Source organism: Dermatophagoides pteronyssinus, unplaced genomic scaffold, assembly GCF_027571235.1.
Source record: "Dermatophagoides pteronyssinus isolate colony J.1.1.1.1 unplaced genomic scaffold, Derpt_VIB-CSIC_2022.12 sq0006, whole genome shotgun sequence".
Classification (NCBI taxonomy): Eukaryota; Metazoa; Arthropoda; class Arachnida; order Sarcoptiformes; family Pyroglyphidae; genus Dermatophagoides; species Dermatophagoides pteronyssinus.
In genome coordinates, this window is record NW_027461530.1 from 1,018,417 (window position 1) to 1,042,593 (window position 24,177).

General features: G+C 26.0%; 2 protein-coding genes across 4 annotated transcripts; one reads left to right on the forward strand and one right to left on the reverse strand.

Annotated features, from left to right (window-relative positions):
• The first annotated feature begins 145 nt into the window (after positions 1-145).
• LOC113796021 (ATP synthase mitochondrial F1 complex assembly factor 1) lies at positions 146-1,270 on the forward strand. Its single transcript, XM_027346267.2, has 2 exons — positions 146-595; positions 654-1,270. The coding sequence occupies exons 1-2, from the start codon at positions 232-234 to the stop codon at positions 1,268-1,270; spliced, it is 981 nt and encodes a 326-aa protein (XP_027202068.2). The 5' UTR covers positions 146-231.
• LOC113796019 (uncharacterized) lies at positions 1,267-22,652 on the reverse strand. 3 transcript variants are annotated; one of them, XM_075820426.1, is made up of 8 exons: positions 22,532-22,652; positions 22,275-22,451; positions 9,631-10,180; positions 9,128-9,539; positions 9,032-9,061; positions 5,186-5,446; positions 4,451-5,083; positions 1,267-4,333 (listed from the first exon to the last, which is right to left on the reverse strand). In XM_075820426.1, the coding sequence occupies exons 2-8, from the start codon at positions 22,340-22,342 to the stop codon at positions 1,527-1,529; spliced, it is 4,761 nt and encodes a 1,586-aa protein (XP_075676541.1). In that variant the 5' UTR covers positions 22,343-22,451; positions 22,532-22,652; the 3' UTR covers positions 1,267-1,526. The 3 variants fall into 3 exon arrangements, with proteins under 3 accessions (XP_075676541.1, XP_027202066.2, XP_075676542.1); XM_027346265.2 differs by having other exon boundaries at positions 9,032-9,539; XM_075820427.1 differs by lacking the exons at positions 22,275-22,451; positions 22,532-22,652 and adding an exon at positions 16,370-16,831 and having other exon boundaries at positions 9,032-9,539.
• Between the last annotated feature and the right edge of the window lie 1,525 nt (positions 22,653-24,177).

Below are 24,177 nucleotides of genomic sequence, written 5' to 3' on the forward strand. Positions count from 1 at the left end.
AGATTATTGTTTGTTTGTTTTTATTTGAATTTAATTAAAAAAAAAATTCCGGAAATTAAACTGTTGTTATTTTATTTCCACAAACAAAAACCAAACAAAAAAACAAAAACCGAAAACATTGTTTACGAACAGGACATTGTTAATCCAAAACATGCAGAGGACACACAACATGATGATGTTGAATTGAAGAAAGCAACATTCTTTTCATTTTCTTTTTTCAAATTGAAAATAATGATTAATCGAATTTTATTGATGAAAATTATGAATAGAAATCTTCGAAATTTACAACAAACAAAATCTAATGTACTTCCTTTATATTATAGTCTGGCTATTAATCCTAACAATCCGGTAAATAAATTATCAACCGAAACAACATGTAATGTCGAACAACAACAACCGCATCAATCATCAAAAGAAACAAAATCTATTGAAGAAAATCCATATTATTCAAAATATGCGGAAAAAATTAAAAAAGCTCAATTGCAATCATCATCATCATCAGTAAAGAACGAAGCTGATAAAATCAAGCCCGAATTGAAACAATCTACAACTGTTGAAGATGAAAAATTAAAATCCGAAATCAAAACAATTAAAGGTTTGTTAAATTAGCTTCAGTAAAACAAATTTGACTAATTCAAACATTTCTTTTGTAGAATCTGTATCGAAAACTGCCAATCTGAATAAATCAAAAAATAAATTGGATGATATTGTTAAACTTGATCTTTTAATGGACAAAACAAAAGAAGAAATTATTCAAATATGGAATCTATATCATAGTAAACGTGATTGTCTTTTTGCCATTATCGAATCATCATTATATGAAACATTTCATAAAAATTTAACCGAATATCCTACATTTATATTGCCATTACCAAGAAATTCCGATGATACATCAACATCATCTTATGAATTTTTTTTGATGCAATTTCAAGAACATTGTTGTCATTTTACACCATTAGCTGCTTATCATCTTCACAAAGAGATGGCGCCTATTTGTCTTACAATTTATTATTATCCTGAATTAAGTGAATCAAAAGGAATCGTATTGATGATGGGTGAATTTGATTCAAATATTCTGAATATTATTGAATGTCAAGGTCTTGCAAATCAATTACAATATTATTATCTAACTGAAGATCCATCAGCAAAACTTTCATTACATTTATTCAATAAAGAACCTAAAAGTTTTGATCATATGCGTCTGATACGACATCTTGAAGATGGATTTATTTCCCGTCAACAACAAATCAATTTAAATCAACCGGATTAAAAAAAAGAAAAAGAAAAATATTTCATTTTATTATTATTCATTATTGAAAAGATATTCTACAAATAATCATAGGCACAAATTGTATTTATATTGAACATATATATCGATTATCCAATGATGATGATGATGTTTCAAACAAAATGAATAAATAATCGATTGCACTTTGATTATTGATAAGTTACAAAAAAAAAAAGAAAGAAAGAAAAACAATAAAGTCTAATATTATTTACAAAAACGAAAAAAAATTTAAAACAAATCATTTTGATATCGAACTACTAGAATTAGCAAAAATATTTGCTAAATTGGCATATGTATTACTACCACCACCATTATTTAGAAATTGTAAAAATGGATTATTATTCGGATTATTCGTATAAGCTTCCAATAGTTTTGCCGTTGTTATTGAAGAATTAGATGATGATGATGATGATCCAATGTCAAGTACAGATGTTGATGGATTTATCATCATTGGTGGTGGCGGTGGTGGTTGTGTTGAAAAATTATTATGTTGAGGTAAAACATTCATCGTTGAGAAATTCTGATGATGGTGATTGTTAATAGCTTGAGGTATTAGCGTAGTTGCTGTAGATGATGATGATGATGATGAAGGAATTGAAACATTTCCATTTGCATAGAATGGAAACATTGATCTTAATGCAAATGGAATATTATTTCCAGTCGTCCAATCTGGCCAATAATGGCCATGGTGATGATGATGAGATCCAATGAAAGATGGTAATTGAGGATTATAATCCGATATAGATGGAATATTATTATTATTTTTTGTACGAACAGTGTTTATCAATTTTGATTGTTGTTGTTGTTGTTGTCGATTTGTCTTTTTTGATTTATTATGTACAGTACGTTTTGCATTATTTTGTAATAGCTGTTCCTGATGATGATTATGATGATTATTAATTGATGGCTGATTATTGATTATAAATGATTGTCGTAAATCGATTGAAGAATTTTTTTTCGAAATTCGTTTATCATTTTTTTGTTGATCACGGAATCGAGAATTTTGTTGAAATTCTGATGAATAATGATTATGATGATTCGGTAAAGATGATGATGGTGGTAAAGGCGGTGATGGTATAAGGTGAATCGATGATTTATGATCATTGAAAATATTTGTTTTATTTTTAGCTCTTAAATCTAATAAAATATCATTTGATTCAGTTAAACGATTTGATTTTAATGTTTCATTTATCCTGGCCATTTGATTAGTCTTTTCATTTTTCCGACAACATTTTTTCATTGATAAATCCAATATTTCATCAATCACTATATTATTATTGGTGTTGGTGGCTTTGGTGATCAATTTGGCTGGATTTGGAATATTATTACAATGTGCTGGTAATGGTTCAATCAATGGTTTATTATTCAACAATAAACCATTTTTCTCATTCGGTTTGAATGATATCATTGGATTTTCAATTGGTTTCGGTAGACAAAATAGATTTTTTATCAAATTATTTGTCGATGGTAAATCATCATCATTTTTGTTCGGACAAACATTCAATTCATTTTTATCAATTTTGTCATCCGATACGACCGAAGATGTAATTCGATTCGAAATTGTTGTTGTTGTTGTTGTCTTTTTTTCCATAATTTTTTCAACATTTTCATTCAAATTATCAATATTATTTTTCAGCGTAGATTTAAATGCAATAACATTATTATCATCATCAACAACATTTTCAACAGAATCTTTAAAATCATAAATATCATTATCATTTTTATGGTTATTATTATTTTCTTCACCACCACCACCAACAACAACAACATCAACAACTGAAGTATTATCGTTTGATTTACGTTGTGTTGGATGTACTAATGCAGTCATTTTTGCTTGTGAATTTACATATGATAATAAAACTTTTGATGAATTATTTTTGTTCATAGGTAATGTTGTTGTATTCAATGTGAATGAACGATTATTATTTAAAGAATTATTATTATTATTATTAACATTTTCAACATTATTTTTATCATCAATCATTGATGATATCATTTTTGTAGCTATACATTTATCATCATCATCATTCTCACCATTATCATTAGAAGTGTTGTTCAATTTAATTCTTTTGTTTGATGATGTTGTTTCATAATGATCATTTTTTTTGTCAAGTATCACTCGATCATTGATTCTTTGAATTTGAATTCCGTTATCATCATCATCATCATCATTGTCATTATTATTATTTCGTTTGGATCCAATATCATGATATACTTTTAACATTTCTTTTGATATTTCAATCGAATCATTGGTAATTTGTATAATTTTCATTTGTTCATCTTTCACATTATCATCACCAACAGTAGTAGTAGTAGTAGCAAATAAATCATTTTTATTTACATTCAATAATGATGAATCGGATCGATTTTTTACATCCAATTCACATTGTTCAGGTTCACTTAATTTAATTCCTTTTTCCTCTTTCGAAATGATCGATGAATGATTAGATTTTTTTACAATAATCATTTCATTTTCTTCACATTGTTGTTCATCATCATCATTATACATTTCGGTGACAACCATCAATGGACGTTTATTTTCATCATCTTCATCATCAACATTATCATTATTTGGTGATTCATTTAAATTATCATCTTTTTTTGATTGAGAAATTTGAGATTCTAAATTATCATTATTATTACCATCTTTATTGTTTGAACTTTCATTTGATTCACTAAATTCATCTTCAATTCTATCATCATCCTCATCATCATCACCACCAAAATCATCACCATCATCATCATCTCCTGATTCTTTTGATTCATCATCGTCATCGTTGTCATCATTATCATCATTTTTTTCATTGCACATTTGTTGTTTTCGTTGTTTAGATGAATAATGATAACGTTTATCTGGTAAACCATTCAATTGTCTTTCAAATGGTAATAATAATTTTTCATAATGTCTACGTGTACATGTTGCAGCACTTGTACTACGTTTATTACCACCTAAATCATCATAAAGTTTTTTCCATAAACGTTGTTTAGTTATTTTTTCATATCCACCATATTTTTTTGCTTGTGTAAAGAAAAGATATAGATCGACTGTATTTAAATAATAAAAAAAAAACGAAACAACAAAAAAGAGAGAAATAAAAAAGGATTAAATAAAAAATTCAATTAACCAAATGAATGAATAAATAACATAAAAATCAAACATACTTTTCTTAAAGCCCATATTAGGTACACGTTGTATCGGTGTATTACGTTTGGTCATAAATTTATTCAATTCTCTAAGAAAATTTTCCTTCCTTTCCAAAATATTATTATTATTATTTGACGTATCAATAGCTTTTCTATTATTTATATTCGATCTATTTGCAGCCATTTTATTGTTTTCTTTATCCGTAATATTTCGTCTATTGTCATTGTTGTTATTTGTTTTTTTCAATTCAAACAAATCATCATTCTCTTCGTTACTATTATCACCATTGTTTGTATGAGATTTTTCTTGATTTTTAAATTTTGTTGTTGATTTTGTCGTTTGCTGTTGTTGTTGTTGTTGACACTTTTTTCCTTTTCTTCGATGATGACGATGATGATGATGATGGTGATGATGATTATGATGATGAAGATGATGTGAATGGTTATGATGTTTATCAATTGAAATCGGTTGATCATTGGTCAATGTTGTTGTCGTTGTCGTTGTTGATGATGAAGCAGCTGTTGTACGTCTAGTACGACGTGGTAAAAATAATCGTCCATTCTCTTCCGAACTACTAATCGATTCGGGTGATGATGGCCTCTGTATAATTTTATGTTTACGTTTTTTCGGACGACCTTTGAATTTAGGAGCTACAATTTATCCAATAAAAAACAGAAAAAAATGAAAAAAAATTGATTATTCAAGCAACAAAAAAAAAATCCATAACAAAATGAAAAAAAAAATATATTTACCTAGATGATCACAATTGAGATCATTATTCAATAATCCATCATGATTAAATGTATCACGACAGAATAAAATATGTACAATTTCATTTCGTTGTTGTGGAATACCTAATTCGATTAATAAATTCTGTAATAAATTATTATTATCAAATAATAATTTATTTTCTTCTTGTCCTTCAATACGTTTCAATAGATTACGATAACGACAATAACGATTATATGATAATACTACTATTGTTGAAAGATCATTTTGTTGTTCATTTGCTTCTGTATCGTTTGAAATAGAAAAAAATAAAAATAAAACAATGAATACATTTAATTTGTAAAAACATTATTACAGAATAAATGTGAATAACAGCAATATAACCGAAATATAAATAGAAAAAGGAAAACAAAAAATAATGTTCAGCAACATTCTACACATACAAAACACACAAGCAAATTCAACAAAACACAAATATATAGACTTCCAATGAATATAAAATGATTTTTCTATATTGAAATAATCAATCAATCAATTAACATTTTTCTGTATAAATATATCCATAATATCAATGCTACAAGCAAAGATTTTGATATATACACAGAGAGAAAAAAAAATGGAAATAATGAAGAGAGAAATAGAGAAAGAAAATCTCGATTCCATTTACGTCAATTATCATTATTATTATGATTAACACAACAACAAAATTCAACATTCAACATGATTTTATATAGAAAGTTTCTTTCCAAAAAAAAAAAAAAAAAATCTTTCTGCCATTCTCATCATTAACATTAACATTAACATTATCATTTCTATAGAAACAATCAAATAGTTTATCACAGAGAAGGGAAAAATTACATAATAATTGTCACCTTTTTTTTGATTGTTTCAACAAAAACAAACCTAAAATATTTCAATTCCAAATCAATGTATATATTCAATATAAAACAACAACAACCAGCGCAGAACCTTCATCCCTATCATCATTATAAATCTAATAAAATCGATTGTAATTTCATTTTTTCATTTTTTTTTAATATAAAAAATGTCATTTGTGTATCAAAATTGGAAATAAAACGAAACAATTTAACATGATGAAAATAATTATCTCTCTTTTGTTTTTCCATATTTGCCAAATACACACAAGCAAAACAAAATGATTCGGTTCATTTCTTTTCAACGAAAAAAAATATCATTTTTCTGTTTAACGCAAATAAAAAGTTTATGAACGAAAACAAAACATTATTATTATTCTATTATTATAGGAAGCTTCAATAAAGTTTATTTGAATTTTATATTTTCAAACAAAAAATCCATACAGAACAGAAAATGAAAAGTTTAAATATAATTCATTCATTCATTCATTTCCCTATAAAAATATTAGGCAAACATTCCGAAAAAACAACATTTGTAATGTGAATACAAAAAAAGTTTCAATTGTTTTTTTGTTATTCGCACTTTTTTTCTCTCTTCAATATTCAAAAGATATTATCCGATGGTGAAATCGATAATGATGACAATTTTATAAAGCAAAAAAAAAACGAAATTCAATCATATCATCATCATGATTGAATCAAATCAACAACAACAACAACGGAAAAAATATATTCAAATCTGGCCATGTTTATATTGTAAATATACACATCAATAGTCAAAGAGAAAAAAAAATCAAATCCGAGCAACGGAAATGGCATATTTTCATTTCATCATTCCAATCATGATCATCATCAACAACAATGGCTATATAGCAAACGACATATCCGATTAAATATAGAAACTTTTTATACAAACAAGAATAAATTTACAAAAAAAAAGATTATTTTGATTCAGTGGGGAAAAAAAATCATATGCCTTGTTGTTTAATAAAATGTGATATTAAAAAAAATAAAAATAACCAGAAACAAAAAACAAAAAACCTAGGATCGAAAATTGATCAATTGGATATCATTAAGTAATAAACAAAACAAATTTTTGATCAGGTAAATTTATCATCACTGACATTATCATCATATTACCCAACCAGAACCAAAAACAAACAAAAACATTTTATTATTATTGTAAAAAAAACACAAAAAAAATTGATTATTACAATTTTCTACATGAAAATTATCAATTTTTTTGTAATAAAAAAATTGTAATTATAAAAAAAAAAATCTGCTGTACCGTACCATACCATCATCATCATCATCATCTTATTCTAGGATCTTTGTCTATCTGAATGATTTTATTTTTCCTTCCAAAATTTCTTGCTGATCATCATCATCATCATACACTCTTTAATGCAGTGTATTCTCTCTCTCTCTCTCTCTCTCTCTCTATCTATCTATCAGTGTGTGTGTATATTATATGTTCACACATCTTGAAATCTTTATTTCAACTCACTTATGTCTCTCTCTCTCTCTCTCTCTCATCTATTTCGTTCAACTTTTTTATATTTTTCATTGAAAAATATATTCAACTTATATATTCCTGCTCTCGCTTTCTCTCTCTCTCTCTCTCTCTCTCTCTCTCTCTCTCTCTCTCTCTCTCTCTCTCTCTCTCTCTCTCTCTCTCTCTCTATCTTTCAATTTTTCTCGCGCGCGTTCATCTCCGAAACGTTTTCATTATTTTCACTAATAATAATAAAATGAAAAAATCGTCAGATGAGATCGTCAATTTATATACATAGACCATCCATCCATACATACACCATATAAACATAGTAAAAATATTTAAGCTTAGGATAGACATCGAGACACAGCATATACACACTTATAATAAGGGAAAAAAATACAATAAAATAAAATATACTGAACGAACGAAAAAAAACTATCATCAAACAAGCAAAATAAGTAAGCAAGCAAAACAGCAGAAGCAGCTAAGTACAACGAACCAAACCCAAAAAAAGTACGAACAAACGAACAAAACGAACGAAGAAATAAAAATAAAAATGGTTGAAAAGCATAAAAGACACACACACACACAACAAACATATACACAATTCACAATTCAATATACAAAACACAAACACACATTTGGAAACATAAACGGGCCAAAACAAAAGAAGAATCCAAATAATAACAACAAGAAAAAAATTTGTATGTTTGGATCCAATGTTTCATTTGAAAAAAAAAGAAAGAAAAAGAAAAAAAAAGTATATCGATGATCGATCTTTTCAACAAAAAAAAAAAAGTTAAGATTATTATTGTTTTTCTGCTTAAATCGGCAATTTTTTAATTTTTTTTTTGTTAAAAAACAAAACAAAACAACCAAAGAAAAAAACTTATTTAGCTAACTCTAATCATTATTTTGGTTGTTGTTGATGTTTTTTCTTCTAAATCAATAATTATGTTGTGATTATCATCATCATCATTTGGTTAATGTTCAATTGATATTTGTAATGAATGAATGAATGAATGAACGAACGAACGAAAGAAAGAAGAAAAAAATCAGGATTTAAATGGAAAATAATAAATTCCAATAAGGATGATGATGAGAAAGCAGAAAAATATTATTATTATATGTCGAAAGACACACACATGCCTGATAATGATAATGATGATTGCGGCCCACAAAATCAAGATAAAAATGTCAAAAAATCTGTCATAATTTTTTTTGTTTGGAATTCAATTTTTTTTCCAAATATATCTATCTATCCTTGATCTATCGATTTAACTATCTTGACTTGAAAAGTAATGGTCGTTTTTTTCATTCTTTGTTTTTTTGTTTCGTAAATAAAATCTATTTACGAAACGAAACGAAACGAAAATTAAAAAAATCAGAAAAGAATTAAGTGAAACAAATAAATAAAACATTCTTATGGTTACTATGACAACCCATTTTTGTTGAAAACATATAGCACTTATTTTTGTCTAACTAAGTATACTTACTTAATTTCAATGGAATAATATCAGAAAAATCTACACGACTTGATTGAAATGAACGGCAATTATTATTATTATTATTATTATCATTATTACTATCACCGTTCAGTTGAATGCAATGATTATTGTTGTTGTTGTTGTTGTTGTTAGATGATAATGATGTTGTTGTTGTTGTTGTTGTTATAATCGGTAATTCATTATTATTTTGTTTATTACAAATAATTTTACATGAACTTGATATAAAACGTTGTAATGTTAATAATGGTGATGAATCTAATGTACGTTGTCGTATCACATTTTGATTATGAATAAATGCTAATGGTGATAATTTTTGTTGTTGTTGTTGTTGTTGTTTGGTATTTATTTCTGATGATTTGGATGAATGTTTATCATCTTGTTTCGATGGTTTCCATTGATATGATGAACCAGCAATCCAATCTACTTTATGTGTTATCCATGTAACAAGATCAGTTAATTTTAAAATAACTTTATCATGTGCAGCCATTACTTCGTGCTGAAAAAAAACCAAAACAAGGAAAATTAATTGATTTAAATGAAATTAATTTCATTTTTAAAAAATGTCATTTTTCAAAATTAAATTTTACCTGTCCATGATGTGATAATCTACCATCCGGTGTTTGTTCAGGTAAAAAATAAAGTCTTGTTGATGATAATTGTTGATCATGTTGATGATCATCCCAAACTAATTGTAATTCACCAATACAAGGATCATCATTTGGTGATATTCGTATGAAAAAAAATTCACCCAACATTAGAATACGTTCATATTGTTCAGATTGATAACGATAACTAAATGCTTTATAAAATGTATATGAACCACGATGACCACATGGTTGACCAATTAATTTTACTCGTGGTTTTTCATTATCAATATCGATTGTTAATGGTGATGATGATGATGATGATGATGAAGACGACGAAGATGATGATGATGATGAACAAGATGAAAGAGAAGCAGCAGAAGTAGCAGTAGTTGCAGCTGCAGCTGAAGAACAAGTTTTACCCATTATCGTTGTTGCAGTTGTCGTTGTCGATGTTGTCGCCGTCGTAGTCGTCGAAGACGTTGAAGAAGTTGACAATTCATTATTAAATCGGGTCATTTTTCTTTTCTTTTTTTTCAAAATATTGCAGCCGCTATATTCGAGAAAAAAAATATCAACAACAAAAAAACTATTTAAATATAGAGCAAAAAAAATGTAACACTTCGTTTCCTTCGAGAGAGAAAAAAAATAGATAAAATGATTGTATCGATGAATATTGTCAAACAACAACATTCAAGGATTTATTTTCTTTTCTTTTCTATTTTGTATTTTATTTTGGCAAATTTCAAATTTCAAATTTTTAAATTTCAAAATTCAAAAATCAAAAAATCAAAAACCACAACAACGAAACAAAATATCAATATTCGATAAATATGAATTATAATTTTAAAAAAGAAAAAAAAATTCAAGACAAATAATTTAATTTCAAACTTTGAAATTGAAAAATTTGAAAAATTTGAAAATCAATCAAAATTGAAATTTTTTTATTCTCCAACCTCACCACCACCACCACCGGCTCAACAACAAACAGCAAAAAGCAACAACCCAAAATTGATGATGATTGTCATTGTTTTCATCATATACTTCTTCTTCTTCTTCTTTCGAATAAAAATAAAGCTAACTAAATTTTGATATTTCCTTTTCACCCCCCTTCAAAAAAAAAAAAAAAAAAAATTATAATAACCGTTTAAAATATGGTTCGATGCACTCTCTCTCTCTCTCTCTTGGGTTATTTATTTATTTATTCATTCATTCTCTATCGGTTCATTCATTCAAACATAAAATAAAATGAAAAAAAAAGATCAAGCTGTTTTGTGGCAGTACCACCACCATAAATTTAAAGCATTTGATCATAATCATCATTATTTATTTCGATTTTTTTTCTCATTTCAATATGGCTATAATAATGATAAAAATAATAAGGTAAAACAAAGGTAAATTTCATATCACATTTTTGTCTATATGTGTCTGTTTGTCATTGTCAAATTAGATATTCACAAAAAAAACAAACAAGAATCCGAATCAAGAACAAATATCAATCAAGAATCAAGAGAAATTACGGAAATTACTCAAACAAAAAAGGAATTCAATTTACAAAATTTTCATTTTAAAATTTCAAAATTTTCCATTGTATATTTTTCAACTGAAATAATAAAAATAAAATTTTTAAAAAACAAAAATTTATAGATTTTTTTCAGCTATCAAATGTATGTATCCCTCTCTCCAAATGATTTAACTCTGTTGATATATATTTTTTTTTTTTGCTGACGACATTTATGATGAATGTCAGCGTAAAAAAAAATGAAGAAAGAAAAAAAGGAAAGAAAGGCAAAAAAAAAAGACACAAACATGATGTTTGATTATTATTATTATTACCACATTAAATAAAGTAAAATAATAATAATAATAATAATAAAGAGAATAAAGATAAATGACATTTTCTCTCTCTCTCTCTGCCTATATATTATTATTATTGTTGTTGTTTCTTCCATTATAAATTGCTTATTATTATTATCATCAACAACATCATTGAATTGTTGTTATTATTATCATCATCATCATTATACAATTGAATACACACAGACAGTGAGATAGACAATATACATTCGAATTATAAAAAAAAAGAAAAGAAAGAAGGTTTATATAACATTAAAAAACAACAACAATCATCAACTATATAACGATTATATATCGATAGATATAACAAACACACACACACAGAAAAAAAAAGTGTGGGAGAAAGAAATATTCCAGAACAACAAAAAAAACCGATGCATCTTTTTTCTGTTAACATCTAATAATAATAATAATGATAATCAGTAACAAATATTTCAATTAGTAAACTATCATATCATTATAAAATTTGACTATAACAACAAACCACAGCAAACAACAAGAATGAATGAATCAAATAAGAAAATCAATTCTGATCAGATTGATCTGATAAACATTCAATTCCAGCAACGAGAAAAATAAAAAAAAATGAAAAATATTTATGTTCGTTAAAACATTACGGTTACAAATTTACAAAAAAACAAATTAATTAAATCTAATCAAATCAATCCATAAAACAACAATAACTAGAAAAAAAAATCACAGGTATCAAATGACTGTATAATATATATATTTGTAGCGAAAACAACAACAACAAAAAATCATTTTTTTTAATCATCATCATCATCATTATAATAGTCATATTACACACACATAGAAAGAAAGATAGAAGATACACAGAGAAACAACAATAATAATAATAATAAATATGACAATCACAAAATGAAATGAAATAAACCGATCCACTACAGACAGACACAATAAAAAAAAACATTCAATGTAATTGTGTGTATATCATATGGGGGGAATATAGAGGAACAAAACAAAAAAAATGACAACCATATCCACACACAAAGTTTTACATTGAACAACATATTATATGAGAAAAAAAAAGAAAGAAGAAACTCTCCATAGCAAATATACACAGATATCAACACACACACACCATAATCATCATATATTTTTTGAAATAAAAAAAAATACATAGTGAAAGAGAGAGAAAGAAAGACTTTTTCATTTTACCATTCTACACAGAGGGAAAAAATTTCGGTTATAGTCTTTAAGGACAACCCTTTGCGAAAACTCAGTCCTTTTTTCATCGACAGATGGCACTGATTTTAAATTTTTAAAAGAAAAAGAAACGAGCGAAAAAAAAAATTTTTTTGATTTTTTTCGATTCTTTTTTTTTTTTTTTTGATTCTTTTTCCAATTTTTTTTTTTTTTTTTTGATTCTTTTATTGAACTGTTTTGTTTTTTTACCCTTTGGTTCTTTTAAAGTCAATTAATTCTCAATTGAAAATACCTGATTTACATATATTTTTTATTAAGGCGCTGCGAGGATTCGAACCCGTGACCAACACATTTTCCATTATGATTGAAATTTCCATAAACGTAAACCAATTTTTTAAAAAAAACCCAACCAAAATTCGATCTAACTAAACAGGAATAAACTGTTAAGATATAATATTGTTGGTGAATTATCACCTAAATGATTTCTCTTTTCATATTGGAAATTTTTCAAAGGCCGATTTTGACTTAGAAAATTTTTCAAATTTTGGCTTTCGACTTAGAAATTTTTTAATTTTTGGTTTTGACTAAAAATTTTTCTAAGTCCGATTTCAATTTCAAGAATTTTTCAAAGTCCAATTTCGACTTAGAAAATTTTTCAATTTTGATTTCGACTTAAAAATTTTTCTAAGTCCGATTTTGAAAAAATTTTAAAGTTCGACTTCGACTGAAAATTTTTCAATTTCGGCTTCGACTTAAGGGAATTTTTCAATTTTGGCTTTCGACTTAGAAATTTTTTAATTTTTGGTTTTGACTAAAAATTTTTCTAAGTCCGATTTCAATTTCAAGAATTTTTCAAAGTCCAATTTCGACTTAGAAAATTTTTCAATTTTGATTTCGACTTAAAAATTTTTCTAAGTCCGATTTTGAAAAAATTTTAAAGTTCGACTTCGACTGAAAATTTTTCAATTTCGGCTTCGACTTAAGGGAATTTTTCAATTTTGGCTTTCGACTTAGAAATTTTTTAATTTTTGGTTTTGACTAAAAATTTTTCTAAGTCCGATTTCAATTTCAAGAATTTTTCAAAGTCCAATTTCGACTTAGAAAATTTTTCAATTTTGATTTCGACTTAAAAATTTTTCTAAGTCCGATTTTGAAAAAATTTTAAAGTTCGACTTCGACTGAAAATTTTTCAATTTCGGCTTCGACTTAAGGGAATTTTTCAATTTTGGCTTTCGACTTAGAAATTTTTTAATTTTTGGTTTTGACTAAAAATTTTTTCTAAGTCCGATTTCAATTTCAAGAATTTTTCAAAGTCCAATTTCGACTTAGAAAATTTTTCAATTTTGATTTCGACTTAAAAATTTTTCTAAGTCCGATTTTGAAAAAATTTTAAAGTTCGACTTCGACTGAAAATTTTTCAATTTCGGCTTCGACTTAAGGGAATTTTTCAATTTTGGCTTTCGACTTAGAAATTTTTCAATTTTTGATTTCGACTTAAAAATTTTTCTAAGTCCGATTTTAACATAAAAAATTTTTAAAGTTCGACTTCGACAGAAAATTTTTCAATTTTGGCTTCGACTTAAGGGAATTTTTCAATTTTTGGTTTTGACTTAGAAAATTTTTCAATTTTTGGTTTTGACTTAGAAAATTTTTCAATTTTGGCTTCGACTTAAGGGAATTTTTCAATTTTGGCTTTAGACTTAGAAAATTTTTCAATTTTTGGTTTTGACTTAGAAAATTTTTCAATTTTTGGTTTTGACTTAGAAAATTTTTCAATTTTTGGTTTTGACTTAGAAAATTTTTCAATTTTTGGTTTTGACTTAGAAAATTTTTCAATTTTTGGTTTTGACTTAGAAAATTTTTCAATTTTTGGTTTTGACTTAGAAAATTTTTCAATTTTTAATGATTTTTTCGCTATTTCAACAAATTTTGTATTCGATTGGTTTCAACAGACGACTTTTGAGTGAAATTTTGAAAATTGTGTCACATGATCAAGCTATTTCAACAAAAATAGTCAAAAAAGTTAAAAAGCCTAAATTATTTCTCTCTGTGTATAGTCGAATCAAATCAAAATCAAATAATAATAATAATAATAATAATAATAATAATAATAATAATAATGGGGCAGGAATGAAACCGTCGAAATGATGAAAAACAACAACAACAACAACAACAACTTGAACAACTTAAATATCCAGAAAAAAGCAAAGAAATAAACGCAAATTGCGAATATATTAAATGAAAAAAAATTGAAATGGAATGTTGTTGTTTTTTATAATGTGTGAAACAAAACAAGTGAAAAAGGAAAAAGAAAATGTCAAATAACATTGGAAAATATCATGTGAAGAAAAAATAAATTCCGATCATCCCAAAACTCAAAAATTATTTCTATTTGGAGTTTTTGACAAACAGAAAACTGATAAAAATCTCTCAACAACAATAATAAATCGATATTTGTAATTTGATCAACAACAACAAAAAAAAAATTATCAATTTCTATTAATTAATTAATTAATTGTAATTAACAAAGTTACAAAAAAACAAAGCAAAAACTAGAGATTAAAAAAAATCAAATTAAACAATAATTATTACATGGAATTGCAAGCAAAACAAAGTTACAAAAAACAACAAAAATTCCTTGATTGAGAAAGCACATATATCTCTCGCACATAATGAGAATGAATGAATATGAATGATCAACATTTCGCCTTTCTAAAACATACATACAGATAGAAAAAAAAATAGGATTTAAACATTCGCTTATTACACACACACACACACACACACACACTATTATCATATCAAAATGATATCATCCATTCATTCATTCATTGATTCAACGGCGAAATATGCGCGCGTCCATGAACCAACCAATGATGATGATCATCATGCCAACAAAGAACAGAAAAAATGTATATTTTTTTTCATATAAAAATCATTATTATTATTACACTCGTGATGACGATCATTGCAAACGATAATAATAATAATGATTTTTTTTTTGTTACAGGAAAAAAAATAACGTATTTTAGATTTTTATTTTCATTTTCATCGTTTTACATACGATCATCATCATCATCACCATTATCAATAGAAGATTTTTTAAAGTTTATTTTCATCATCATCATCATCGGAACAAAAGAAGGAAAAAAAAAGTTTTTTGATATTAAAGTAGAAAAAAAAGGTAAAATGTATGTGGCCAATGGCCATATACAGAATGAATAAAAAAAAAAGAGAGACTAGCCAATGTGAATGAGAAAGAGACTGAATGGTTGTTGAGGCCGAATATTTTCTTCAACAAAAAAAAAGTCGAAGAAAAAAAAACATTACCATTTTTGAATTACTTATTTTGTCAAGAAAGAAAGAAAAGAAACCCAGAATCATTTAAATATTTGTAAAATGATATTTCTTTCTTCAAAAAGAAACGAATCAATCAGTGAAATTCAGCCGAAAAACACACACACAGTCAATTTGATAATCATTTTTCACAGAAGAAAATTTCTAGTTTTTATTTGATTTCTACCATCACTATTCTCAAAAAAGAATTTCATCATTTTGCCACAAACAAACAAACAACAACAAAATTAAGAAATTTAATATTATGGATGGGAAACATTTCAAAAACATTCAAAAAACAAAGTTGACTTTTAAAAATTCAAAATTTGATGTTACTCAGATAAACACAGAATATAAAAATTCAAATTCAAATTCAAATTACCTTTGTTTTGGTGGGATTTTTTTGTTTCAAATTCGATAAAATCTTGTCAACACACACCATACACAGAAGATTCGAATGTTTCATTCGAATGTTGTTGTTGTTTATTCACAGCAACAAACAAACAAAAAAAAATCACTTTTTTAAATTTTTTTTAAAAAAAACAAACAAAATATGTTCACATCATCGTAATCATGATGAAATTATTAAAATGATGTTCATATTGATGATGAGTTTGCGCGTTTTATTTGATTTAATAATAAAAAAAAATCCAAATTCTTTAAAACATATTACCAACTCTGGTGATATTTTTTTTTTTTTTTGGAAAAAAAAATATTGTCGTTCGATTGATGATTTATCAAATCAAATGAAAAAAGATTCGAATTTCTTTTACATTTGAATCAAAAAAAAACAATGAAATACATACATACATACACATCCGATCGAATGGATCATTACTAACAAACTAAAATGAAAAGAACGATGAAAATGTTATAATTTGAATTGTAAAGTGAGAAAGAGAAAGAGGAAAGAGAGGGAAGAGAGAGAGAGAGAGAAAAAATCGAGCCGAATAGTAGTGGTATTTGGAATTGTGTGTGTGTGCGTTCGTTTGTTCGGGAATAGAGTATAACGGGGGAAAGGAATTTTTTTTTCACACCCACCCAAAAAAGAAACAATATTTATTTGATATCCGTGTTTGCATATAGCTACTACTAGCACTACTACTGACTGCTACTTCTTTTTTTTTTTTCATTATCCTACGCCTTTTTTTTTATTATTAAATCACAAAATTTTTTTTTTGGATACATCCAAAAAATGGTAGTGGTAATCCTGGGCGAGATAGGGGGCGAAAAGGGAGGGGAGGAATTGTTGAAGTAAAAAATGATTTTTTTTTCTTCATATCATCATCATCGTTGTCGTTATTTTTAATGATGATGATAATGGTAATGATGAATCCTCGAGAACAACAACAAATTCGAGAAAGAAAACAAAAAAACATTTTGAATTTTTTATTTTCCAAATGGCAGAACAGAAAATGAAAATGAAAAAAAATAAAAATAAATCCAAAACACGTGCGCAATTCTAATTTCTTTCTGTCTCTTTTGTAATTTTTGGTTGTAATTTACTTTTTAAAAATAAAGTAAAAATGGATAACCGTAATGAATAAATGATACACACAGAGAGATTTACAAAACATTACAGAGGTTTACAAACACACTTATTACAAACATTGTTCGGAAATTATCATTTTTTTTTTTTTTTTTTTTTTGTTGGAATTTAATGAATTTTTTTCCTTTTCTCTTCATTCATTCATTAAATGAAATGGAGAAAAAAATTTACGGAAATAAAACATTTTATTTTTCCAACCAATCAATCAATCAATCAATCGATCAATACGATTCGATTCGATTCAATGAAAAATCGAAATCAAATTGATTTTCGATTCAAAATTGATTAATTAATTTTCAAAAAAAATGTTTTTTAATGACTTTTCAAAACTGCAAAACGGCAAAATCAAAATATTCAAATTTCAAAATATTCAAAATTTTAATTTAATTTGAATAATTTTGTTTTTTTTTTTTGGTTTTGTTTTCTCAATTCAACGGAACAAAAATGAAATGAAATATTTCATGTTTTGAATGGAGAGAAATTCCATTCGCCAAACAACAACAACAACAAAATGAAATGAAATAAAAAGTATGCCATTATCTTTTTGCACGAAATTCTTGAATTATGATGATGATGATGGGCAAACAGAAAACGAGAAATGAGAAGAAGAAAAAGAAAAAACTTTTTATTTTGCCTATTATCTCGGTCTCGGTCTCGGTGTGTTGGTGAATATCTCCCCTCTTCATCTTCAAAATCATTCGAATGATATTTATACATTGAAAGTATTTTTTTTTTTGATAATAATTTTTTCCAAAATAAAATACTTTTAATGTATGAACAAAAAAAATTAAAATATTTTCTAAAGAATCATTCATTTTTATTTATTTATTTCATCGTCATTAGATTAAGTCAGAATTTTTTATATTATTATTATTCTTCTTCTGTCGTTGCTGCTGCTGTCATTATAATTTTTTTTATTACTACAATTTCTATGGAAAAACGATTGCCTGGAACACACACTAATCAACCAACAGCCAACTATACACGCAAAACTCTAAACAAGCAGATTTTTTTTCTCGTGGATTGAAATATTGTCTCCACCGTTTCACGAGAACCTCGACTATACCGATATATTATTATTCACAATGCGCGCGTGCTTATTTCATGAAATAAATGAAGAGAGAAAAGAAGAATTCTTTGGAAAAATTATAATTGAAAAGAAAGGGATAAATTTTGAGAAAATTTTCAAATCAACTGAAAAATGAATGAATGAAAAACTTCGAAATATTCATTTAAACGACGACGACTACGATGTTGTTAATGAAATGTTATCGTTTTTTTTCGTTTGCTTGTAATTAATTAAATGAATAAATTATAAATTAAAAAATGTGTTAGAAATAGGAAAACAACAACAACAAAAATGTTATAACATTAATGAAATTCATCAAAATTCAATTACATCATCATCATTATCATTTTCATCATTTTGAATAATAATGAGATCTTAATTTATTTTTTCTCTCGTTGTCGTTGTTGTTGTTTTTTTTCTTGTGTTTCATAATTACCGACAAACAAACAAACAAACCGAAAACAACAACAACACGAGGAAAACATCCATTGACAAAAAAAGCATATTCTTGAAGAACTTGAACTTTATTTTTTGTTGTTGTCGTCGCTGTTTCCTACTCTAATTAGACATTTCCTTCTTTTTTTTTCTTCAAAATTCTTCATTCGGTGGTATGTTAGTGTTAAATGAAATGAATAGTGTAACATTTTGTGTTTTTTCGGGGTTAAAAAAAATTACAAAAAAAATAATCTTGGTTTCCTATGGTTTTTTCCTTGTGTTTCTTTTGGCTGATTACAATATGGAATTCGGCAAATAAGGTTCTGGAATTTCTTTTTTTTCACACATTTGAATGAGAAAAAAATGTTGTTGTTGGTTTTTCTTTTCACCAAATAGAGTTTGACATAATTTCAAAGAGTTTGAAAACAAAAATTTGTGACAAAATTTTCATTGGAAATCGGTAGAGAGAGAGATTTCGTACATCAATATATTTCATGCGACGAAAGGAAACAAACAGACAAAAACACCAACCATAATCTTGCCGATTTTCAATTATTCAATGAGAAAAAAAGAAATTGTGTAAATCAAACAACAACAACACCCGAATCTTAGATCGTTTTTTCTGTTCTACAAAAATTGTCGTCATAATATGCATGTGTGATCAACTCTACAAAATGATCAATATCAAAAAAAAAAAAAACGAGAAGAAAAGGGGAACAAAATCAACTAAATAAAAAAAAACAAAGAAAATTTATGGGAAAACAAAAATTTCGGGAATAATTCTCAATAAACTTTTTTCTAAGGAAAAAAAAATGAAATTCATAGATAATCAAAAGGACTGAATCAAAAAAAAAAAAACTGAATCTTCTTTTTGGAATTCAATGGAAAAACAGAAAATAAGGCAATGCTAATAAAAAGTTTTACTCTTTCTTTCGTTTTCTCTCTCTCTCTCTCTCTCTCTCTTGCATTTTCTAATTTAATTTTCAAATTTTTTTTCATTTCAATCTTACAACATTTTCAATGTTAAAATCATCATCATTTTTTTCAAGTTTTCAAGATCCTAAATGGATGTTTTTTCTCTTCTCTTCTCTCTTCTTTACTGGGTTATCATTATTGCTGATCGAAAATAGAAAATAAAAATAGCAATCACATGGTTACCGTTAACATTTAGTGCAAGCTTATTATCATCATCATCATGATGGTAGCAATGTGATATTTTTTTTTAGTTCCTCGGTTCGATATGATATATTAAATCAAAATGACAATACTACACAGTATCAGTATCACTGCATAGACCCAAACATTGACATTTAAAAAAAAAAAATCCAACCAAACAAAAATTCAATTTTTCATTCAAAACAAAGATGAAAAATAAAAAATTTTGTGAAAGAATTTTGTGTGTGTAATTTAATCAATTAATTGTAATTTATTTTAGACAGAAAAACAAAAAATTAATTACAAATTAATTACAAAAACAAAAATTACAAGATAACAAGATGTTTATTTATTCTTTTGTCAAATCAAATTTTTATTTTTCGGTAAAAACGTACATTTGAAAAAAATGGTTCATTACAAATGGCCAGGACACAACAAAAAAAAACGAAAACGATATATTTACACACACACACACCAAACCAAACCAAAGATATTGGAAGAAATAAAAAAAATGGACAATATCATCATCATGTTGTTGTTGTTGTTTTGCTGATTATTCAATTCAGTGTAGCATACTTTAAACAACAACAACAACGACCATCATTTCAGTTCAGTTTGGGTTCGGGTTCAATTCGTATACCAGTTCATCATCATCATCATCATCATCATTCTTGAACAGTTCAATTCAGTTCAGCCGTAAATATATTTCGTTTGTCGTTCGTTATTGCTACTTATTATTATTTACCAAACACACACACACATACATATATATTGTATATATAAATGAAAATAGCTAGAATGAATGAATGAATGAATGAATGAAAAAAATAAAAAATAAAAATGAATGAACCAAATAATAATAATAAAAAAACATTTAATATTATAATATTGTGTGTGTGTGTGTGTTTGGTACATATAGTTTTCATGTTTATGTGTTTGTGTGTGTGTGTATGGCAAACATAATAACTTTTTTTATTATTATTACTGGATGGATGGATATATGTTTTTCATCATTCTTTTTTAGTTTCATTGATTTTTTATCCATTGCTCTTTTTACGAACTAAAAGATTGGTAGAAGGAAGAAGAAGAAGAACACGATGGATGATAATAATAACATTAGCCACGATTAAGTGAGTGTGAGAGAAAAAACTAAAATAAAATAAAATTTACAAAGGAAATTTGATTATTATTACAAATTTGAAAATAATAACAATATTTTTTTTGTAGTAATTTATAAATTATAATTAAATTTTACAAATTTTACATCATTTTTTTTTTACAAAAGAATTATCAAATTTATTCAATGAAACTTTCTTCCTCCCCCCGGTATATCATTGAAGTTACACACAAACACAGCGATGCATCATTTCATTTCAATTCAATATTTTTTTTTCACAAGAATCAAATAAAAAATAAAAAGATCAAGCCAAATGTAATGTTATTCTTTTCATTTCATTTCATTTCATTCACTTCTGGTCCCTGAATTTTTTTTCCCTGTCTGTCTCTGCATGTGTATGTATGTTGTAAATAAAAGCGAACAATTTTTTTTCATGTATTTTTTCATTCATTCAATGATTGCATACAGCAATGAAGAAGAACAGGAGAGAGGGGAGATGCTGTCGTGAAGATTGGTTTTAGTTTCACCAAAACAAAATATCATATCAGGACTTTTATTCAATTTCTTTTTCTTTTCTCAATGTATGAAACACACACACATATCATCAGGCAAGCAATATTTTCTTCTTTTACTATATAAAATATATATATCTGCTGGTTAGACAACGAATAAATGTGTGTATATAATAATAGTGAATGAGTGAGAGAGAGAAGCGAATCGACTAAAGCAAATCGAAGCAAAAGTAAAAAAAAATAACATTAATCACTCTCGATTATATTTATTGATGATTATCGTATCGTTATTTATATTTTAGATGATTTTTTTCATTTCACTATCAATGAATGTATCAATAGACAATCTTTTCTTGCTTGCTATAATTATGGTCATTTTTTCCATAAAAATATGGATTGTTTTATTATTTGGATTTTAAAAATTTTAAATTTAAAATTTTCAAAACTTACCTTTGTTGTTGATCCTTGATTGAACAACTATTATTTAATTTTAGCCAAAACTTTTGCACGTCTTTCATTATTCTGAAATAATGCACGAATTAAATGTTTTACTTCATCCGGTTTAAGATAAGTAGCTAATAATCCATTACCATCAGACCAACGATTTAAAATTTCCAATAATGATGACTATTTTTTTAAAAAACGTAAAGAGGATAATACAAAAGAGTAATGTAAGATACAGACAAGAAAAAAACAACAACAATTACCTTTAGTAAAAAATTAATTTCATTCAATTTCATCCATTGATAAATAACATCTTCTGAATCGATTAAAAATAATTTAATCTCTTTACAAAAATAATCAATTTCATTATATAAATGTGATGATCCTAATGAACTAATATCATTCAATGATAATATTGATTCAATAAATTGTTTAAATAATATTTGTAATAATGTTGACATTATTTTATCATAAATTTTCCCAGATAATATTTGATAAAATGAACAATGTAAATAATTTAAATATTTTAAACAATTATTTATTGATTCACGAAATTCAAAATGTGATTGTGAACTAATACGTAAATCAGTACGTGGTGTTTCATTTACAATTTCCATTAATGATTGTTGAAATGTTTCATTTGTTATATGACGATATATGATACGTTCATGATAACGCATTTGATTCATTAATATTTTTGTACCAATATTACGTATGTTTGGTACTAATTCAAATAATGTATCTAAATTTGGACGATTTGTTAATGCGAAACATTCCATTAAATGTCCAAACATTATACAATTATTATGAAATATAGCATTTTCACGTGCATCATTTTCAATTAATGTTCGATATCTATATGGTGATATTGCAATAAATAATTCACATACTAAATATATTGTTTCCGTTAATAATAATGATAAATTTTTTGAACAATTTCGTAATAGTGCTGACATCTCCTAGTAACGAACATAAAATTATAATTTTCAAAAAAAATCGCATGAAACAAAAAAAAATACCTCAAATAAATCCTTCACATCGATCATATAATCACTGATTAAACAATCAGAAAATTTTGATCGATTTCGTAATGAAATATTTTCCAATAATTTTTCCGATGTAATTGTTTGTAATGGTGGTGGTTTGTTTTTCAATAAACGTTTCATTCGTATAATAAAATCTTGACATAATTTTGTTGAAAAATGATTTTGAATATTATCACGATAAGTGCGTAATGTTTCCGATTCACCACCATCATCTTTATCATTATCAATCATTCCTAATGATTTTAATTTCATTTCTAAATGTTTACCTTGTTCTAATTTTTCAAGAAATTCTTGCAATTTTGATTCAGATTTAGGTATAAATCTTTCAAAATAATAATCAATAACATTATGAAATATTTGTTCTGACCATAATTGACCGATGAATTTTTTAAAAATTTCACTTTGTTTCAATTGATTATTCAATGTAAATAGATTCATAATAATTTCGATAAAATTTTCAAGATTTTCAATCACATCATCATCAGCATCAATAAGATGAATTTCATCGTGCAAACTATTGTTCACTTTACAATTGTTTTCCAGTATTTTTCTTATAAAATAATCATTAAATTGATTGAATAAATTTCTAAAATTTATTATAAAATCATATCGTTCTTCAAGTATACAATCAATATATGATTCATATTGTTCGCTTGTCATTGTTCGTAAAAAATCGAAATGAAAAGTTTTATTGTTTAAGGAATCATTTTGAAAATATAAATTTTTCTTAAACAATTGTATCATATCATAAACAAATTCTTCTTTTGTTGTAATGATTTTTAAATTTAATTTTTTCAATGAATTTTCAATTACACTTTTTTGATCATTTTTTATTGGTAATTCATTCGGAAATTTTCCGCTTA